At 36.9% G+C, this 19093-nt stretch overlaps 1 protein-coding gene across 1 annotated transcript in view; it reads right to left on the bottom strand.

Annotated features, from left to right (window-relative positions):
* LOC106177707 (uncharacterized) overlaps window positions 1-19093 on the bottom strand; it is a 61832-nt gene that overhangs the window by 21032 nt on the left and 21707 nt on the right. The window contains exons 2-8 of the mRNA XM_087019107.1: window positions 13386-14398; window positions 13117-13185; window positions 12179-12820; window positions 10407-11789; window positions 10136-10204; window positions 9190-9840; window positions 4529-4825 (exon numbers count right to left, since the gene is read on the bottom strand). Of these exons, the coding sequence (XP_086875233.1) occupies window positions 4529-4825; window positions 9190-9840; window positions 10136-10204; window positions 10407-11789; window positions 12179-12820; window positions 13117-13185; window positions 13386-14355 (4081 nt within the window). The 5' untranslated portion in view covers window positions 14356-14398. The remainder of the gene's footprint in view (window positions 1-4528; window positions 4826-9189; window positions 9841-10135; window positions 10205-10406; window positions 11790-12178; window positions 12821-13116; window positions 13186-13385; window positions 14399-19093) is intronic.

Below are 19093 nucleotides of genomic sequence, written 5' to 3'. Positions count from 1 at the left end.
ATTACTTCATGTCACAAAATTAATTTATACAGGCAAGACTTTATTCAAGGAAATAGTTTCACGAAATGAACGAGAGTAAAATATAAGTCGGCACAAATATAAGGCATACAACAATGAGTCATGTTATGGATCATGTTATGGGCCATGTCGGATTATAATGGCATACCTTGATGCAAAACAGTCTATCGTTTCTTCCACCGCGAGTCCCTTTATTTAATGTAATGTATTACTCATTACCCGTTTCATTTAACACTCTCTCTTTTTATCTCCCTTCCCCTTTCTCTTGTTAGAAGGAGGGTAAATAATTAAGCACTCAAAATCTGCACCACCAATCTTCAGAAAAACATAAGTCAACGAACCAGTGGGCTGATCCACAACATCCGACACAGCAGAATGAATCAAATAACAGTTAGCACAAATTTATATGCAGTTAGCTATAGTGTCACGTCACTACATACATAATCAGCTGCACGCGCGAAGCTGTTGAACAAAAGGATAGTTCGCTACGGGAGACCGTTTGTTTACATAAGTACTCTAAGGGGGCGTGGCTACCCAGGCGACCAGGGGATTAGGCTAGTTACTATATGCCGTCAACAATCATTTAGCGACCCTATCATTATACACTCTCTCTATTGTATTTTCCACCGCATTAATCGCAGTGTAATCTTCAAATTGTCCACGGGGTAAATGTACACATTCTTAATCCTAGTACGGTATCTTTATATAGAGACCCATGCTGTAATAGACATCTACACATAAGGGTGGCTTGACCCAACCCCCTCTAATGGGCATAAAAGTACATTTTGTACAACCAAAATTGTTGTGTAAATGTCCCCTTTTATGTCTATTTTGCATAAAAAGTAAAATAAAAGTCTTCATCACACACACCCTTGTTTTGTTACTTATGACCTTATCCTCCACACCAGCACTTTTCATAGTAGCTTTGGAGAGTTTTTTTCTTCTTTTTTTTTTTTCACCAAAATGCTATGAATGACTTTATTTGTCAAGGAAATCAGTGAAAACCTATTGACTTGGTAAATAGTCCATACAAGAGACCACCAGCCTATAATAAATACCAGAAGTTTACCAGATAAAGCAAGCTAGCCGATATACTGATGAGCATCTGCTAGATGGCCAGTTTGAAATCAGTGTATGCGAGGATGCACCCGATTTAATCAGAGCCAAAATAGTTAATTAAGACACACATCTAGCCACCAGTACACATTATGGATTCAGACCTCCCATAGCAAAACTAGACCCATCAGTCGCTGGTACTGACAGTGTAAAGCTGGTTCCAAGACAGTTGGAAGTTGTGCACATATCACTTCAGTCCTGTGGTATATGGGGTTTGCCATGAGGCAGGGATACAATCGAAAATTATATTGTGGAGAAGGCTGTTTGGATACCTCACATTTACCAACATCAAGTGGTGACAGTATTAGCAAGACAAAAAGTGTTTCGGACAGCACATCTGATTAATTATCCATTGTTTCATTATACATTTTATACTCATATTTGTATACTGTATTTTGTATAAAATAACTCATGCATTGCATTCTACACAAGGTCTTTATCACATACACAATCATATATGAAGTACTTTTTAGGTGATTTAATTTCATTGTCATGCAGATTATTGGTCATAACTGTTATTATGTGTACTATATTTTCATTTAGTTTTTAGTTATACCTTATCATTATTTTGGTACAATTTATACCTTGTTTATTTTATGGTTTATGGAAACATTCCAAATAGCTGTTTAGAGTGCTTTTACACATGATTTTTTTGTTGTTGTTACGTACTGTAACAGCCTTTTGCTTTTAGCATTTTTTACTATTCCTTAGAGCCTTGTACAAAATGTGTATTGGTTAAAAATACAATTATTTAGACCAACAAATGCTGGTCTGTGAGAAAAGTTATATAAAATCAATAAATACGCTGAAACAAGTTTTTCTAGTAACTAGACTTTTATACAGTTAAGTGAAATTAGTGATGGCTTCTGTGAGAAAATACCGTAATATACCACCCCTCCCTTTCTTCTCTAGGATTAAAAAAGACAATAATTACTTTCCCATTTACTTGTGCAACACCACAATTATTTAACATATAACTCTTTTTTTTACATCACAAGACAAGTTTCATTAGAAAAAATCGTTTATGTAATATAAATGCTGAAACAAGTTGCTCTGATTCATTAGACTGCATACAACAGGTAAATCCAGCTACTCCCTCCCCCACATATAACTCATTAAAAATACTAAGATACAATACCTCAAACCAAATAATATTTTTTTCCGTGCAACAAATATATGCATAAACTTAATAATAGCAAATTATTTTTAAATTTTGACAATGGGCACTTTGCCAATGGTTATTCGCACTCATCCTTTAGAGGTTAGTGGATCCGGGGTGTTGACAAGCATGGATCACAAACTGATATGCGTTTGAGAAATTCACGAAAACAACTTGAAAAACCTCCCTTCAAATTCATTAAATTGTTAATCGTAAGAAGCAAACAAACCATGACAGGTCACGTTTGGGAGGCTGCCTTTCAGCCTAGAGCAAGGTGCAACACTGCCAAGGTATTAGGTATCCACAAAGTTGGGTTATAGTGCAATCAGCATTTTGGCCACTTGACCTTAAAGTTAATCCAAAAGTTCAAAGATCAAGCCCAAGACAAGTATACAATATCCACATATGACTTTCAGTCAGATTTCTATATTAACTTTTCCCATAATTCTATTGGTTTAGGGGATAAATGTAGCATTTAATTTTCAACAATATCGACAAGGGTGCCTTGTGTACAGTGTCATGCCTAGGTGAATAAACTGACAGAGACTATATCAAAGGGTGGTCAAGTTGAGATTATATGTGACCTAATTCCAAGAGCTGAGAACAAAAACCCTTGTATTCTTGGATAGGAAATAGTAACAGTAACTTGTATCTGCCTACAGAATGCATTGCCTACAGAGCCTACAGCATAAGTTGCCGGTAGAGCCATACAAGACGGGTCAGACTAAAACTTTTAGAAGTTCCACCCAACCTTCCCCTCCAATATGTTAAGTGCGGAAAGTAAACAGGTAATGTTTGTTCAAATATCACATTTCAGGAAGTAATGACAAAAAACCTTTTGAGCTTTTTCAAAGTTATGAAAATTTGTCAGATGAAAGGGTTTTATAAGTAGCTGGAACCACTACAAGTTAGATCACAGAAAAAAAAAACCAACCATGTGAATTCTTTAGGACATGTGAAATGCACAGGTGGTGCAGAGAATCCAGAAGGTTGATGAAATGAAAGCAGGGGAGCAAAGGATACTTTGGCCTGAGACAAAGAACCGTGAAAGCCCTATTGATCACTAAAGAGGAGCGATTTGTTACAATGTACTTAACAGTTTCAAGCAATGATTTGACATGCCTCCTATCTTCATATGTATTTTTGAAGGTGGGAAGAAATGGAAACTAGATGATCAGAGCAGCGATACCACCGGTTACAACACAAGATACCTTCTCATCACCTGACACCCTAAAAGCGGCAGCAAATAAAACAGACGAATGGTCAACCAACAACAAAATGACAAATTTTAAGAAATCCTAAGAAACTGTATATGACTTCTCAAAGTTAGGCCATCAACATTTCCATTATATATATATATATATATATATATATATATATATATATATATATATATATATATATATATATAACCAAATAAATTGTAAGGGTAAAACTGCAGTCTTTTTAAGCCTTACATTCAGGTATGACCTATCCTGAGATAAATAGGCCTAAGTACACCTGATCTACATGAAACCCAGTCTCAGTGGACAGTCTCAATGGATACACTTTATTTACTCTTCTCAAACAAACCGGCGTGGCAGGAATGGAATGGAATGGAATGGCATGGAAATCCGGGGGCCTTTTGATGAGTACATTTTTGGATTTGTCCCAACATTGTGTTTACTATATGGGATGATTATCATCTGTACAGCGGACTTCCATAGAAATGAATGAGTTACCAAGCATTAACATGGCAATATAAAGACCAATGGTGGGGTATGCATAGCAGGTTTAGCACCTTAGCCCCACCAACAGACTTAGTAATCAATAAGAATCCATTAAAAAGATTTTTTTAATATTGTATCCTGGAATTCCATCCCAAGAAGCACTTCAAACAACTAATACTATACCACTACAAGGTTGGTGCCATGAGTGGTGTAAAAATGCTACAAAAATGTACACATGTGACCACGAAATTCACCACCTTTTATCAACATGGAGTGAACATTTTATAAAATATGAAATGCCCAGGTATTCAAAGTGCCGAAACCGAGAACAGTGACAACCTCAAGGACTTTTTTATTCACTTTTCAGTAAATTCATTGATTTTACCATCTACATCCAAAAATTTAATAGTAATGCAGCTCTTGAAAATGTATTTTAGAAAGTGTTTTATGTTCAATATTTTTTATTGGACATACCATTTTTAGTATTATATAAGTTAAGGTTGCAAATAAATGTAAAATATCTGACCTGCTACTCGTAAAGTCTGTGTGCCGATGGTGATGGTCAATACTCCAAGCTCACGGAGGACATCTTTGGGTAAATCCTGGATGTTGCCTTCAATGTGACCCACGTGATGAGGTTGTATACCATAACATATGACAGCACAGTCGCCAGGACGTCCATAGTCCCACCATTTGATCAGAATGTCTTCTTTCCGTAGACTGAAAGCTTCCATCAGGGCTCGGCGTATGCCGTGTATAGTCTGCTCTGCACTGCCATATGGACCTTTACGAACTGTCATCTTCAAGTCTTCATAATCTATTTCTGGTATTTGTTAACAAAAAGGTATAATGATGACAGTAATGATATTATGTCATTCTTGTTAGTGAATATTTTGTCATGAAAATAAGAAGGTAATGATAAGGGTAACTTTTTAAAACTTTAAATCACTCCAAACACATTAAATAAATGAGCATGAACAAAGAAAGGAAGTAAAAGACGAAAGGTAAACACCTCCTGATGATCCGGCATACCTTATGGCTATGCCGTGAAACTCAGATTTGGGGTTCATACGTCTCAAGTTTATTTATTTATTTATTTATTTATTTATTTATTTATTTAGCACTCCGTTAACGACACGCATGTTATATATATGTATTAGTGTGTGTGTGACTGTGTGTGTGTGACTGTGTGTGTGTTAATTAATTTAGTCACAATTGTAGTCACTGAACACAGAAGTTTTATTTATTATCCAAAAGAATGTATGTAAGGCAGTAAATAAGGAGTTATGGGCGAAGGGTCACAATATCCTTAAGGCCCCTTTACACTGGAGGGCGTCCTTTCTGAAGGAGGTTTTACCTAAGGCCTCGGTCCGACAACCGGCTGTACGGGCTCTTACGGGCTGTTTGCGTCCAAATTTTGCGCAGAATCTCACGTCCCACGTAGGTCCTTCTTACGAAATTTCCAGTTCCCAGACAGCCCGTAAGCACGTGCGGAGGATGTTGGACATGTCTAAAAGATTCTACGAATAGCCTGCGAACAGCAAAGGCGCAAGCGTAACTTGCTCCCCTCGCACGGAGATGGCAAGAGAGATTGCTCGTTGTGCAAGACGCACGTCATAAGCAATGAAGGATCAAGTGCCCTTTGCGTGTTGAGTAAGGCGCACGCCCTCACAATTAACGAACAAATTCGAGAGCACACCGAGAATGCATCGCACGTGCGTTACCCCCACGCCTGGTGTATAAAAGTCGTGCTCACGACGCACGCTCGTGTCTTTACAATGAACGTCGACTGTGTAACGTGTATAACAATTTTCAAAAATTTTGCTTAATTTAGTTTCTGATATGCCTCCATAAGACAGGAGAAAGAAGCTTACATAGTAGAAAAAGGGAGGGGGAAGAAGTGTTAGTGCCAGATTCCTTGCTTTATATAAACAAGGTGTAAGTACTAGATTCCTTGTTTTAGATGTACCAGTTAGTTGTGAGTAGTTTTCATTACTTGCGTGAGTAGCGCGCCTATTTTGAATGTTACCGAGTCATAACGCTACAGGAATCTGTACAAGTAGGGTCTCTCCTGCAGTTTACCGTATTTCCCAACGTAGTATGATGTATGTAACCGTTCTGCGGAGAAATCATAATGTAAGTCTTTATCTTATCAAATGTGTTTGCAAAGTGTATTTATTAGTTGTATGTATAAATAATAAAGGTAAAAAATTGGTATATAAGATAGAGCACCTGGTAGGGTGTGGCCATTAATATTTTAATAATATTTAAAAATACAGTAAATGTTAAATACGAGAACGCATTAGTTTGATTATCAACTTCAAAACCTTGCTTGCTGTCATGCTGATTTGTTGACTTGTCCATTTGCTGTACCGACATAAGCGATGTGAATGGCAAATTGTTACTGAACTGAACGTTTGAAATAAAGCATGAGTTACATATACTCTCCAATGTCTCAACGATTTCAAAAGAAGAGAACTGAAAGCAAAACTGACGTTCGCAAACGTGTGAGGCAAGTGTGAAGCAAAACTGACGCAAAAGGGCACTACTTTCGCCATGCGTTGCATTCCCTCTGTAAGTGGTGAGTGTGAACCACGTACACAGGAAGCAAGACAAACTCACGGCCATTGCTCCTTGCAATTAGCGTCCCTGCTTGAAAGGACATCTCATGTGGCCCTTGCGACTAGCAAGTCAGACTTTCCTCTACATCAACGAACTCCACGGCCTCCGCAACACCCAAAAATCGCAGGAGACATACGATCCTGAAATTCGTGCGTCCGGTTGTGACCGAGGCTTAAGATGTAGGAGCCTGAAGGTCTATCGGGTTGCTTCCAAACTTTCCCAGGAACATGTTGGCGAAACTGCCTTTAAAAATCAGAGAATCAAGTGAACGTAGGCCATTAGGAAATATTTAAGGATGGAAATGGATAAAATATTCCCTCGCAGTGCAACTTAGGGAAATTTCAGAGCCATTAAAAACCTATATATACTGGTGTTTGATACATTTACTCCTTTTACTACTTTTACTCCTGTGGAATATAAATGTCTGCACAAACACTTAGCGTAGGACCCTCTTTCAATAACATCACAGCACCTTGCCAGTTACCCCACATTAATATTCATTAATTTTCCAAATAAATGCAAACTTTATTTTATAAGATCAAACATACGTTGCAAATGCAAACTTTCTTTTTCTGCCAAAAAAAACATGTTGTTTCTTTTTCTAAACCTGATAAACCGATCGTTGTGGATTTACATGTAAGTTAGCAAGGTATAAAAATTGCATGGTTTCCTAATCCCATTCGAAAGAAAGAAATCCAGTTCTTGAGTTCCCACTGTGGGAAAAAGGGGAAAAGGCAAATTCTCTTGCTCGTGAATAGTTTATCTTTGCCTCTTTGCACTTGGATACCACCTTTGATAACATTTATGAAGGTTGGTTTTATGTTTAAGTGACTGGTCAGTCATTATAACAGGAACCTTTTTTCTAAAAGCTCCAATGGAAATATCAACATCAGGTACGCTCCAAAAAAATATATTTAAGGGGATAAATCTACTTTTAAGTGTATGTAAAGTTTTAAAAGGATGGCAATAAAAAGCATTTTGTTGATTTTCCAAAACATGGAGCGTAGTTTAAACTAGAAAGCTATGCAAAGCAAAAAAAAAAAAAAAAAAAAAAAAAAATGAGCGGGCAACAAATGACATTTTTATGCAATTTTAAATAAAAGTGGAATTTCATAGATTTCTGAAAAAACATGGTCGGTTTCATCTTTTAAACATGGAATTGGTAGCTGCAGCAAAGTCAGTCTTTCATGAATTCAAATGGATATATTTTACTATCTGCAGCTACATTCATTTTTTAAATATGATGATTGAAATATACATTCTAGTGGTGACAGTGCATGAAGGAGTTTTTTGTCAATTTTGATACAATATTACATATTGAGTAACTGGATAATTATCATCAATTAGTTACTTTTAATAACATGGACATTTTAAAATGCACGTGGTAGCTCTATAAGACCGCATTCCCATAGATTTTAGATCGATCTATCCATGTGGGAGTCTCACTAGATTACTGTCGGCTTAGCTGGCCTAAGCGTCTGTCCCGCCTGCTGTAAGGGGGTAATTAACTATGGTGCGCGCTCGGCTGACTGAAATTTTGCGTGAACCCCTAGGGAGTTAGGTCGATCTAAATCTAAATCTCTGGATCGATCTAAATCTCTGGGAATGCGCCCTAAGTCCCAAATTGAAAATGCCAATACGTGAAAGGAAAAAAATTAAAAAATGTACAACAGAAAAAGAAACCAATTATATTCATGAGTTCTGTAATTTTCAATGTCACTGGTAAAATATTTTTCCACTTTTTTTATATCTGTGTTGTATACATGCTGAAAAAAGTGAAAAAAAAACAGCATAACTTTTATGAAAATGGCCAGATCATGCTGATTATCTTACTTGACTGTGTATTATGAATATTCATCAGGTGTGTGTTATCTTCAATGAAAGTGCACGGCAACGTCGACGATGTTGACGTCGGCAACGAAAGACGCAGGTGATGGCTATATGTACAGACACACCTGTGCCTGTACATAAAAAGTGTCTTATTGGACCCTGTGAATTTAAATGCCATCAACCGTCTGTTGAACTTTCCCCTTAAATGTCTTTTAAAAGTTCCTCTGTCGACACCACAATAAATATGTAGCTGATTATTACATGAGACGGTCTGACAACTGAGTGTGTGGCCTAGGGCTTATATAACATAGTATTTAGGTCTTGCATCATATTTTAATCATTATGTTAATTTATTATTTATTGATTTATTTAATATTAAATTAACATATTCCCTTCTACGTTTTGATTTTTAAACAATATATACATGTCCGTAGTCAAGGGGGGTTCTGGGGTTGGAAAGAACCGCCCCTTTGCTGGGAAAAGGTCCACTCTGGGTAAAATTTGATCTTAGGTACATGACGTTTTTATGGAATACAGATCCACTTGTTTCAGAAAAAGAACCCCCTTTTTGAAATATCTGGCTACAGGTCGATATGTTTTTTTTTTTTTTTTGGGGGGGGGAGGGGGGCAGGGTGAATAAAAAGGTAAGGAAAGGAATCTGCCCCTTATAGTAGTACAAAGTCTCTTTCAAGACAATTTCAATTAAATAAAATTACATAAATGAAAAATAGTTACCTTCAAATCCTGCTTTCTCCTTTAAGTATTTCCTGCATTCGGTGTAATCATCTTCATCAATTTCAACCCGGAGATTGACATCTTCTTGGCTTAGGCCCAAATCTTCCAGGTTCTTGGTGCTGACAAAACTGTCCTCCACAGCAGCCTGTAGCTCACCGCAGCGATAACTTTGCCATAGCTGGTCCAGTGAGTGCACTGATGGACAAACCAAGCGAATGATAAAACACTGGCACTTTGTATCATAAATCATTGCATGGCATCTCTCCATCAGTTTTACTGCTTTTTCTTTGTCTTCAAGGTTACATATTAATTGTTCACATATGACGAGGAAGCTCCTGTCTTTGGCTTCACACAGGGGGGTGGTATCTTTTGGAAGAGGCACATGAACAGCTGCTGATGAGGTAGTTGGTGCTTCATTATAGTTCACTGTCTGAGTAATGTTCTTGCTTGCCTCATCATCCGGGTGAGGTGGTATACCAGTGGTCTGGTCTGTGTCACTTCTATCACTTGTCACTTGGGCTAAGGCTTCCCTGTCTGGCTGAGTGTCCTCTGGACTTGGTGTCTTCTGACTACTGGAGAAGATAGCTGATGATTTGACTGCTTCCATTCCTGAAGGACTGATTTTCATATGGATGTCAAGATCCACTGAGCCTGGAATTTGAAATTAAGAAATTTTAGGCATAAAGTAATCTATGACATACAAGTTGCAAAACTTTTTCCCTACTTCACAATATGAATGCATTCTTTTTGGTAGTTGGTTTTGGGGAGGATTCAACATAAATGTAACAAAGTAAGCTGCCTGGTAAAATCCTTCACCTGCATTCTCTTAAGTTATATTTTGCATGATACACTCATGGGTTTTCTTATCATTATATTCTAAAATAAAGTTTAATTAAAAAATACTCAATTAGTTTTTTTCTAGCTTGAATTTATCGCTGCATACTACCTAGAATTTTCTGAAATTCTGGTGTATCTCGGTTTCTGTCACATATTGTCTGGACATTCTCTTGCATTTCTAAAACAAAATTGAAGGTCTCATGTTGTATTTTGTCTACAGTGTTATGTTGTAAACATCATTTCAAACTCAATTAGAGTCAAGAAAATGTCAAAGATAGAGTTGTTCCTGAATCAACATGTCAACCAAAAAAATTCAACCGTGCATAAATTTCACTGATATTAAAGAAAATGTCTAAACCATAAAATACATATGGTCATACCTTTTGTTATTTGGAGTTGCAGACCTTGCGTTGATCTTAAAGATGCAAGTTCTTCTGCTCCTTTTTCCAGCTGAGCTAAGATATTATGTGAGTCTTCTTCCTGTGCATCTTTGACCTCTTCCATGAACCTTTGTGACTGTCTGAGTTGGTCGGTCATCTCTGACTGACCTATGTCCATCTGTGTGATACCTTGAGAGATTTCCTCAAGTTGATTATGGGTATTCCGTGTGTCACTGTCCATCTTCTTGAGAATAGTGTCTTCACTTCTCTTTTGAACCTGTTCCACATGGTCCTGCAACTTTGTTTTACCTTCTTTCAATCCATGTATGATTTGTTCGTGACTTTCCTTCAATGAAGCGTGCATGCTCATCAAGCAATCTTTCACATCTTTGTCATAATCACACCATTCTTTCAGAATGATCTGGTTTCTCTCCAGTAAAGCAGCATCAAGAGGTTGACACAATATGGCATCATAATCCTCATTGGTGTAATTACTAGAGAGAGACAGGAGGTTGCACTTGAGCCCTGAAAAATGTACCCTGAAATCTTGATCACTGATTGCTGCTTTGTTAGCATGGCCATACACGATATTTCGATATCTTTTAACTCTCCCAATTGTGGCTTCTCTTGATGTGTCTAAGTCAGAGGGGTTGTCCCATGATTTTAACCCTGGACGTGGATTCAATGTCGTGATATTTCTCAGCAAAAGCACAGTCAGTGTGATGTCTAAATCACCAACAGTCACTGATGGGGAGGGGTTTCCACCAGGATACAGCTGGTTTTGTTGATGTGCATTAAGCAATCTTGACCGTACTAGTCTATCCAGTTTTGTCCTGACAGTTGCATCACCAAGCACCCGACATAACAACCCAGTGCTCGGGTCAAATAAATTAGGATACTCTGTTCTAAGCTCTTTCTGAAGAACATCTTGCAAAACTTTCAAGGCATAATCTAGAGTTAAAACAGTCATACGAAAAAAATTATCCTGGTCAGGACTGGACCTTGCTGTTGCCATGGTTACTGTCACTTCTACTGGAACATATCCTCCTGCCTTAACAGGTTGCAAATAAATGTAAAATATCTGACCTGCTACTCGTAAAGTCTGTGTGCCGATGGTGATGGTCAATACTCCAAGCTCATGGAGGACATCTTTGGGTAAATCCTGGATATTGTCTTCAATGTGATCCACGTGATGAGGTTGTATGCCATAACATATGACAGCCAAATCCCCAGGGCTGCCGTAGTCCCACCATTTGATCAGAATGTCTTCTTTCCGTAGACTGAAAGCTGCCATCAGGGCTTGACGTATGCCGTATATAGTCTGCTCTGCACAGCCATGTGGACCTTTACGAACTGTCATCTTCAAGTCTTCGTAAATCATTGCTATAATTTGTTGAAACAAAAGTAAAGGGGTTTTAATTCATAAATACTATGATCTTTAATCATAATTTATCATGACTTCATAACTTATTCATTAAACCTGTTGCTGATTTAAAAAAATACTTTAAATTTACTATGAGAGTGCCTGTGTGTTTGTTTGAGTGTGTGTGTGTGTGGGAGGTCGTTTACTAAATAGCTTAACCATAAATTAAAAAAAAAATAATTAAAAAAAATAAATAAATAAAAGCTCAACTTGAAGTACTGACATTATACTATAGAGCAAGCAGTAAAGTATAAATGACAAAGGAGTATCTCTTATCTGATATCATATATATATATATATATATATATATAACTTTTCAGATGAAGTTCAAAAAAAAAAAAATTGAAACCTTTCAACTCTGTCTTTTCCTTTATGTATTTCCTACATTCACTGTAATCATCTTCATCCATTTCTACCCACAAAGTGATGTCCTTTCGGCTCAGGCCCAACTCCTCCAGGTTCTTGATGCTGACAAAACCTTCCTCTGCAGCAGCCTGTAGCTCACCGCTGCGATAACTTTGCCACAGCTGGTCCAGTGAGTGCACTGACGGACAAACCAAGCGGAAGATAAAACACTGGCGCTTTGTATCATAAACCATTGCATGGTGTTTCTCTAGAAGTTTAAATGCTATTTTAATTTCTTCAAAATTGGTTGCTCTAGACAGTACAAGATCACTAATTTTCATGAAGTGTAAGTCTCTGGCTTCACATAGAGGGGTGGTATTTTCTGGAGGAGATGAGGCAGTTGGTGCTTCATTAGAGTTCACTGTCTGAGTAATATTCTTGCTTGGTGGATCATCCAGGTGAAGAGGTATACCAGTGATCTGGTTTGTGTCACTTCCATCACCTGTCACTGAGGATAAGGCTTCCCTGTCTGGCTGAGTGTCCTCTGGACTTGGTGTCTTCTGACTACTGGAGAAGATGGCTGATGATTTGACTGCTTCCATTCCCGAAGGACTGATGCTCATATGGACAGTGACATCCACTGAGCCTGGAATTTGAAATTAAGAAATTTTATAGGCATAAAGTAATCTATGACATACAAGTTGCAGAACTTTTCCCTACTTTACAATATGAATGTATTCTTTTTGGTAGTTGGTTTTGGGGAGGATTCAAGAGAAATGTAACAAAGTAAGCTGCCTGGTGAAACCTTTCACCTATATTCTCTTAAGTTATATTTTGCATGATACACTCATGGGTTTTCTTATTATTATATTCAAAATTAAAGTTTAATAAAAAAATATTCAGTTAGCTTTCTTCTGGCTTGAATTTATTGCTGCATACTACCTGGAATTTTTTGAAATTCTGGTGTATCTCGGTATCTGTCACATATTGTCTGGACATTCTCTTGCATTTCTGAAAACAAAATAGAAGGTCTCAAGTTGTATTTTATCTGCAGTGTTATGTTGTAAACATTTCAAACTCAATTAGAGGCAAGAAAATGTCAGAGATGGAGTTGTTCCTGAATCAGAATGTCAACCACAGAAATTCAACCGTGCATAAATTTCACTGATATTAAAGAAAATGTCTAAACCATAAAATACATATGATCATACCTTTTGTTATTTGGAATTGCTGACCTAGCATTGATCTTAAAGATGCACGTTCTTCTGCTCCTTTTTCTAGCTGAGCTTGTATTTTCTGTGAGTCTTGTTTCTGTGCATCTTTGACCTCTTCAATGCACTTCTGTGACTGTCTGAGTTGGTCGGCCATCTCTGACTGACCTATGTCCATCTGTGTGATGCCTTGAGAGATTTCCTCATGTTGATTTTGTGTTTTCCGTGAGTTACTGTCCATCTTCTTTAGAATAGTTTCTTCACTTCCTTTCAACACATTTATGATTTGTTCAGGAATTTCTTCCATTGTAGATTGCATGTTCATCAACTGATCTTTCACATCTTTGTCATTATCATACCATTCTTTCAGAATGCTCTGGTTTCTCTCCAATAAAGCAGCATCAAGAGGTTTAGACAATATGGCATCATAGTCCTCATTGGTGTACATACTAGAGAGATGCAGCAAATTGGACTTGAGCCCTGAGAAATGTGCCCTGAAATCTTGATCACTAATTGCTGCCTTGTTAGCATGGCCATACACAATGTTTCGATATCTTTTAACTCTTCCAATCGTAGCTTCTCTTGATGTGTCTCCGTCAGAGGGGTTGTCCCATACATTCAACCCTGGACTTGGATTCAATGTTGTGATGTTTCTCAGCAAAAGCACAGTCAGTGTGATGTCTAAATCGCCAACAGTTACTGATGAGGAGGGGTTTCCACCAGGATACAGCTGGTTTTGTTGGTGTACATTAAGTACTCTTGATCGTACAAGTCCATCCAGTTTTGTCCTGACAGTTCCATCACCAAGCACCCCACATAACAACCCAGTGCTCGGGTCAAATAAATTGGGATACCTTTTTTCAAGTTCTTTCTGAAGAGCATCTTGCAATACATTCAAGGCATAATCCAGGATTAAAACACTCATGCGAAAAAAATTCTCCTGATCAGGGCTGGGCCTTGCTGTTGCCATGGTTACTATCACTTATACTGGAACATTTATCTTCCTGTCCTAACTGAAATGTAAGAGAGAATTTTTCTTACTCAATGATTGCATAATAATCAAAGGTTTCTATTGGCAAATTATCTGAAAGAGACAACATTTGTTTTTCTGAGTGACTAATATATATATATACACACTGTCTGTACTAAGTAAAAGGTTAAAATAAACTGTATGATGACTGACATTACAATACAACAGTATATGTACATCATAGACACAAACTGCTTCACCTGTACATGCAGTATCTGGTAATACATTTTATAGTATATATACACTGTACTAAGTAAAAGGTTAAAATAAACTGTATGATGACTGACATTACAATACAACAGTATGTGTACATCATAGACACAAACTGCTTCACCTTTACATACAGTATCTGGTAATACATTTTATAGTATATATACACTGTACTAAGTAAAAGGTTAAAATAAACTGTATGATGACTGACATTACAATACAACAGTATATGTACATCATAGACACAAACTGCTTCACCTGTACATACAGTATCTGGTAATACATTTTATAGTATATATACACTGTACTGTGTGATGACTGACATTACAATACAACAGTATATGTACATCATAGACACAAACTGCTTCACCTGTACATACAGTATCTGGTAATACATTTTATAGTATATATACACTGTACTAAAGTAAAAGGTTAAAATAAACTGTATGATGACTGACATTACAATACAACAGTATATGTACATCATAGACACAAACTGCTTCACCTTTACATACAGTATCTGGTAATACATTTTATAGTATATATACACTGTTCTAAAGTAAAAGGTTAAAATAAACTGTATGATGACTGACATTACAATACAACAGTATGTGTACATCATAGACACAAACTGCTTCACCTGTACATGCAGTATCTGGTAATACATTTTATAGTATATATACACTGTTCTAAAGTAAAAGGTTAAAATAAACTGTATGATGACTGACATTACAATACAACAGTATATGTACATCATAGACACAAACTGCTTCACCTGTACATGCAGTATTTGGTAATACATTTTATAGTATATATATACTGTACTAAGTAAAAGGTTAAAATAAACTGTATGATGACTGACATTACAATACAAAAGTATATGTACATCATAGACACAAACTGCTTCACCTGTACATACAGTATCTGGTAATACATTTTATAGTATATATACACTGTACTAAGTAAAAGGTTAAAATAAACTGTATGATGATTGACATTACAATACAACAGTATATGTACATCATAGACACAAACTGCTTCACCTTTACATACAGTATTTGGTAATACATTTTATAGTATATATACACTGTACTAAGTAAAAGGTTAAAATAAACTGTATGATGACTGACATTACAATACAACAGTATATGTACATCATAGACAAAAACTGCTTCACCTGTACATACAGTATCTGGTAATACATTTTATAGTATATATACACTGTACTGTGTGATGACTGACATTACAATACAACAGTATATGTACATCATAGACACAAACTGCTTCACCTGTACATACAGTATCTGGTAATACATTTTATAGTATATATACACTGTACTAAAGTAAAAGGTTAAAATAAACTGTATGATGACTGACATTACAATACAACAGTATATGTACATCATAGACACAAACTGCTTCACCTTTACATACAGTATCTGGTAATACATTTTATAGTATATATACACTGTACTAAGTAAAAGGTTAAAATAAACTGTATGATGATTGACATTACAATACAACAGTATATGTACATCATAGACACAAACTGCTTCACCTGTACATACAGTATCTGGTAATACATTTTATAGTATATATACACTGTACTAAGTAAAAGGTTAAAATAAACTGTATGATGACTGACATTACAATACAACAGTATATGTACATCATAGACACAAACTGCTTCACCTTTACATACAGTATTTGGTAATACATTTTATAGTATATATACACTGTACTAAAGTAAAAGGTTAAAATAAACTGTATGATGACTGACATTACAATACAACAGTATATGTACATCATAGACACAAACTGCTTCACCTTTACATACAGTATTTGGTAATACATTTTATATACTAAGACATGAACCAATACATGCACTGGGAGGAGGGTGGGGGGGGGGGGAGGGTTGTCTCTGTTTTTGACATTACAAGCTATGCAGATAAGGCCTCTTTCCATTTGTGCTACAACATGGTGATAAATATGCACATCCTGGCAAAACTGTTTGACTTCTGACAATCTTTAAAGTTAAGCATTTAGAAAATCCTTTGAAATAATTTCACGATATAGTTTGATAAACTTTTAATCTTTTCATCTATGTAGCAACTGTATATACATGCACATTGTGCCATTTGTAGTTACACATCTGCCCTCAGAATTTCTATCACTGAATGAGGTCTTGCCTACACCTGCACAGCACACTGAGGTACGTAAGGGGAGAGGGTTCAGGGGCAGATCCAGGGTTATATAAAGGAGGGGGGGTCCGCAGATGCAAAGTCGACCCCCCCCCCCCCACACACACACACAACTGAAGGGCCTGGAAAATGTTGGTAATTTAGATGGCAAACGGATGCAAAGTTGACCACCCCCCCCCCCCCCACACACACACACACCACTGAAAAGCCTAGAAAATTTTGGTAATTTAGAGGGTGAACGGTGCCATTTGGTACCATTTGGTTTAGAACTAGTCGATCAAGATTCTAATTTTAAGACAGGACTATTGGTGTGTTTTTTTCAGAAATCAAAGGGGGTCAGGACCCCCGACACCTCCCCATAAATCTGCCACTGGGGTTGCTCACAATACTACTGCTGCATAATGCAATGTATTGTAATGGTCTGTACCAGTGACAGATTTAGAGGGGGGGGGGGGTAAGGAGACCCTGATCCCCTTCCGATTTCTGAAATAGATATTCACACCAATGGTCCCCCCTTGAAATTAGAATTTTGCTGAATCATAGTTCTTAACCATACTAAATTGCACCCTCCCCCCTCCAAACCCCACGTTAGAGTCGCATTCCCGGACCCCTCCTTCAAAAAGTCCTGGATCCGCCCCTGGTCTGTATACTACTGGTATACGTAGTAATTTATTCTTCACGAGACTTTACTCTTTCTCTCTATTAAACATGACAGCAGACTGATGGTTTCTCGTATTTCCACAGTACTTAGCAAATGCACCTTCAAGTCATATCCAGAGCCCGTGTCTGCAAGAGGTCACGGTCTATTAAAGCACTACCCGGTAACTCACCCAAACCCAATATAGAGGTGCATTTCACAAGTTCAAGTCTCAAAAAATGAAATTGAATGAATTCGATGTATTATCCAATTTTTTAAAACTTACATGTGTATAGAACAACAAGGCAGCAAAGCTGTCAAATGTACAGACAAAAAGCAGGAAATAACAAAATAGGCTACTGTCAATTCTGATGCAAAAGTACATTATGTTAAACTGCAAATTCAACATCAAATTTTAATTATGCTCAACAGGTAATACCAATGTAAGTAAAATGTGTAACAAACATAAGGCTTCAGGTCCATGGGAGTTCAAGTTCACCCTTTGAAAATGTAAAACTTCCAGAAAAAGAAGTCAATTAGACTGCTTTTCCAACTCAGGCTACATTTTAGTCCTGTATTTCTTTTTTGAAAGTTTGGCAATCATAAGTAACATGGTTTTCCCATAATGGTCATCATGGCAGCAGCACCCAAAATTGTGTTTTCTTCTATTCTAATGCAATATTACATAATGGTTACCAGCATAATGACAATCAATTTTTAATAATAAAATATACGTATCATGGATTTTCAGAAAATGTGACAAGCATGGGTCTTCAAGCCTGTGGAACTTCAAAGTCACACCTTGAAAATGCCAATATGTGAAAAATCAAATTTTCACAAAAAAACTGTTTAACTGGCAGATTGCATTGCCTACTGAAGCTACATTTTAGTCCCATGTTTCTTTCCTGTAAGTTTGAGAACAGTAAGTGACATGGTTTTTCTTAAATGGTCATCATGGGAGCAGTGCCCAAAATAGTTTTTTTTTTTCAAATTTTGATCAGCTCTGTAAGTATAAAGCCAAAAAGTAAAACAGTACTGCCCTCCACTTATCGTGTTTTCAAGGAAAATGGACGGCGCTGGCATCGGCATCGGCGACGACAGACGCAGGTGATGGCAATATGTACAGACACATGTGTGTCTGTACATAAAAATCCACAAATGTCCCAATTTTACGCCCACGCGTTTCTGTTTTGTAAGCAAATAAAGTGATAACCGTTTGAAGTAAAAAAAGCGTAAGAAAGAACATATGTTACCACGGAATTGTCTGATAGAAACACGATCATTAATTGAGCGCTGTGGACATTTGTGCAAGCTAAACACTATCAGAACCCTATGAGTCATTAATAATGGAAAAGTGATAGTAGGCTTGTTAAGGACCAAAAATTGGCCAAATGCTGCATTTTGTAGTACAAATGTCTAACTTGGCATAAATGTTCCTTGGGCCAAAAGAAAATTTTTTATCCAAAGAGACGCCCTCTAAATTATGCCAATTTGGTGCCAAAATATTTAATATTTCATATTTCCATTAATATTTGGCCTAGAAACATGTATAGATTATCAAACCTGACTAAATGAGGGACAAGGAACCCATTTCTGATATTATGGAAACAATTGGTGGCCATTTTGTGCC

Source organism: Lingula anatina, chromosome 8 (assembly GCF_051362555.1).
Source record: "Lingula anatina isolate TDL-2025a chromosome 8, LinAna3.0, whole genome shotgun sequence".
In the NCBI taxonomy this organism is placed as follows: Eukaryota; Metazoa; Brachiopoda; class Lingulata; order Lingulida; family Lingulidae; genus Lingula; species Lingula anatina.
The sequence above is the reverse complement of the archived record's forward strand: the minus strand, read 5'-3'. Positions and strand labels throughout refer to the sequence as shown.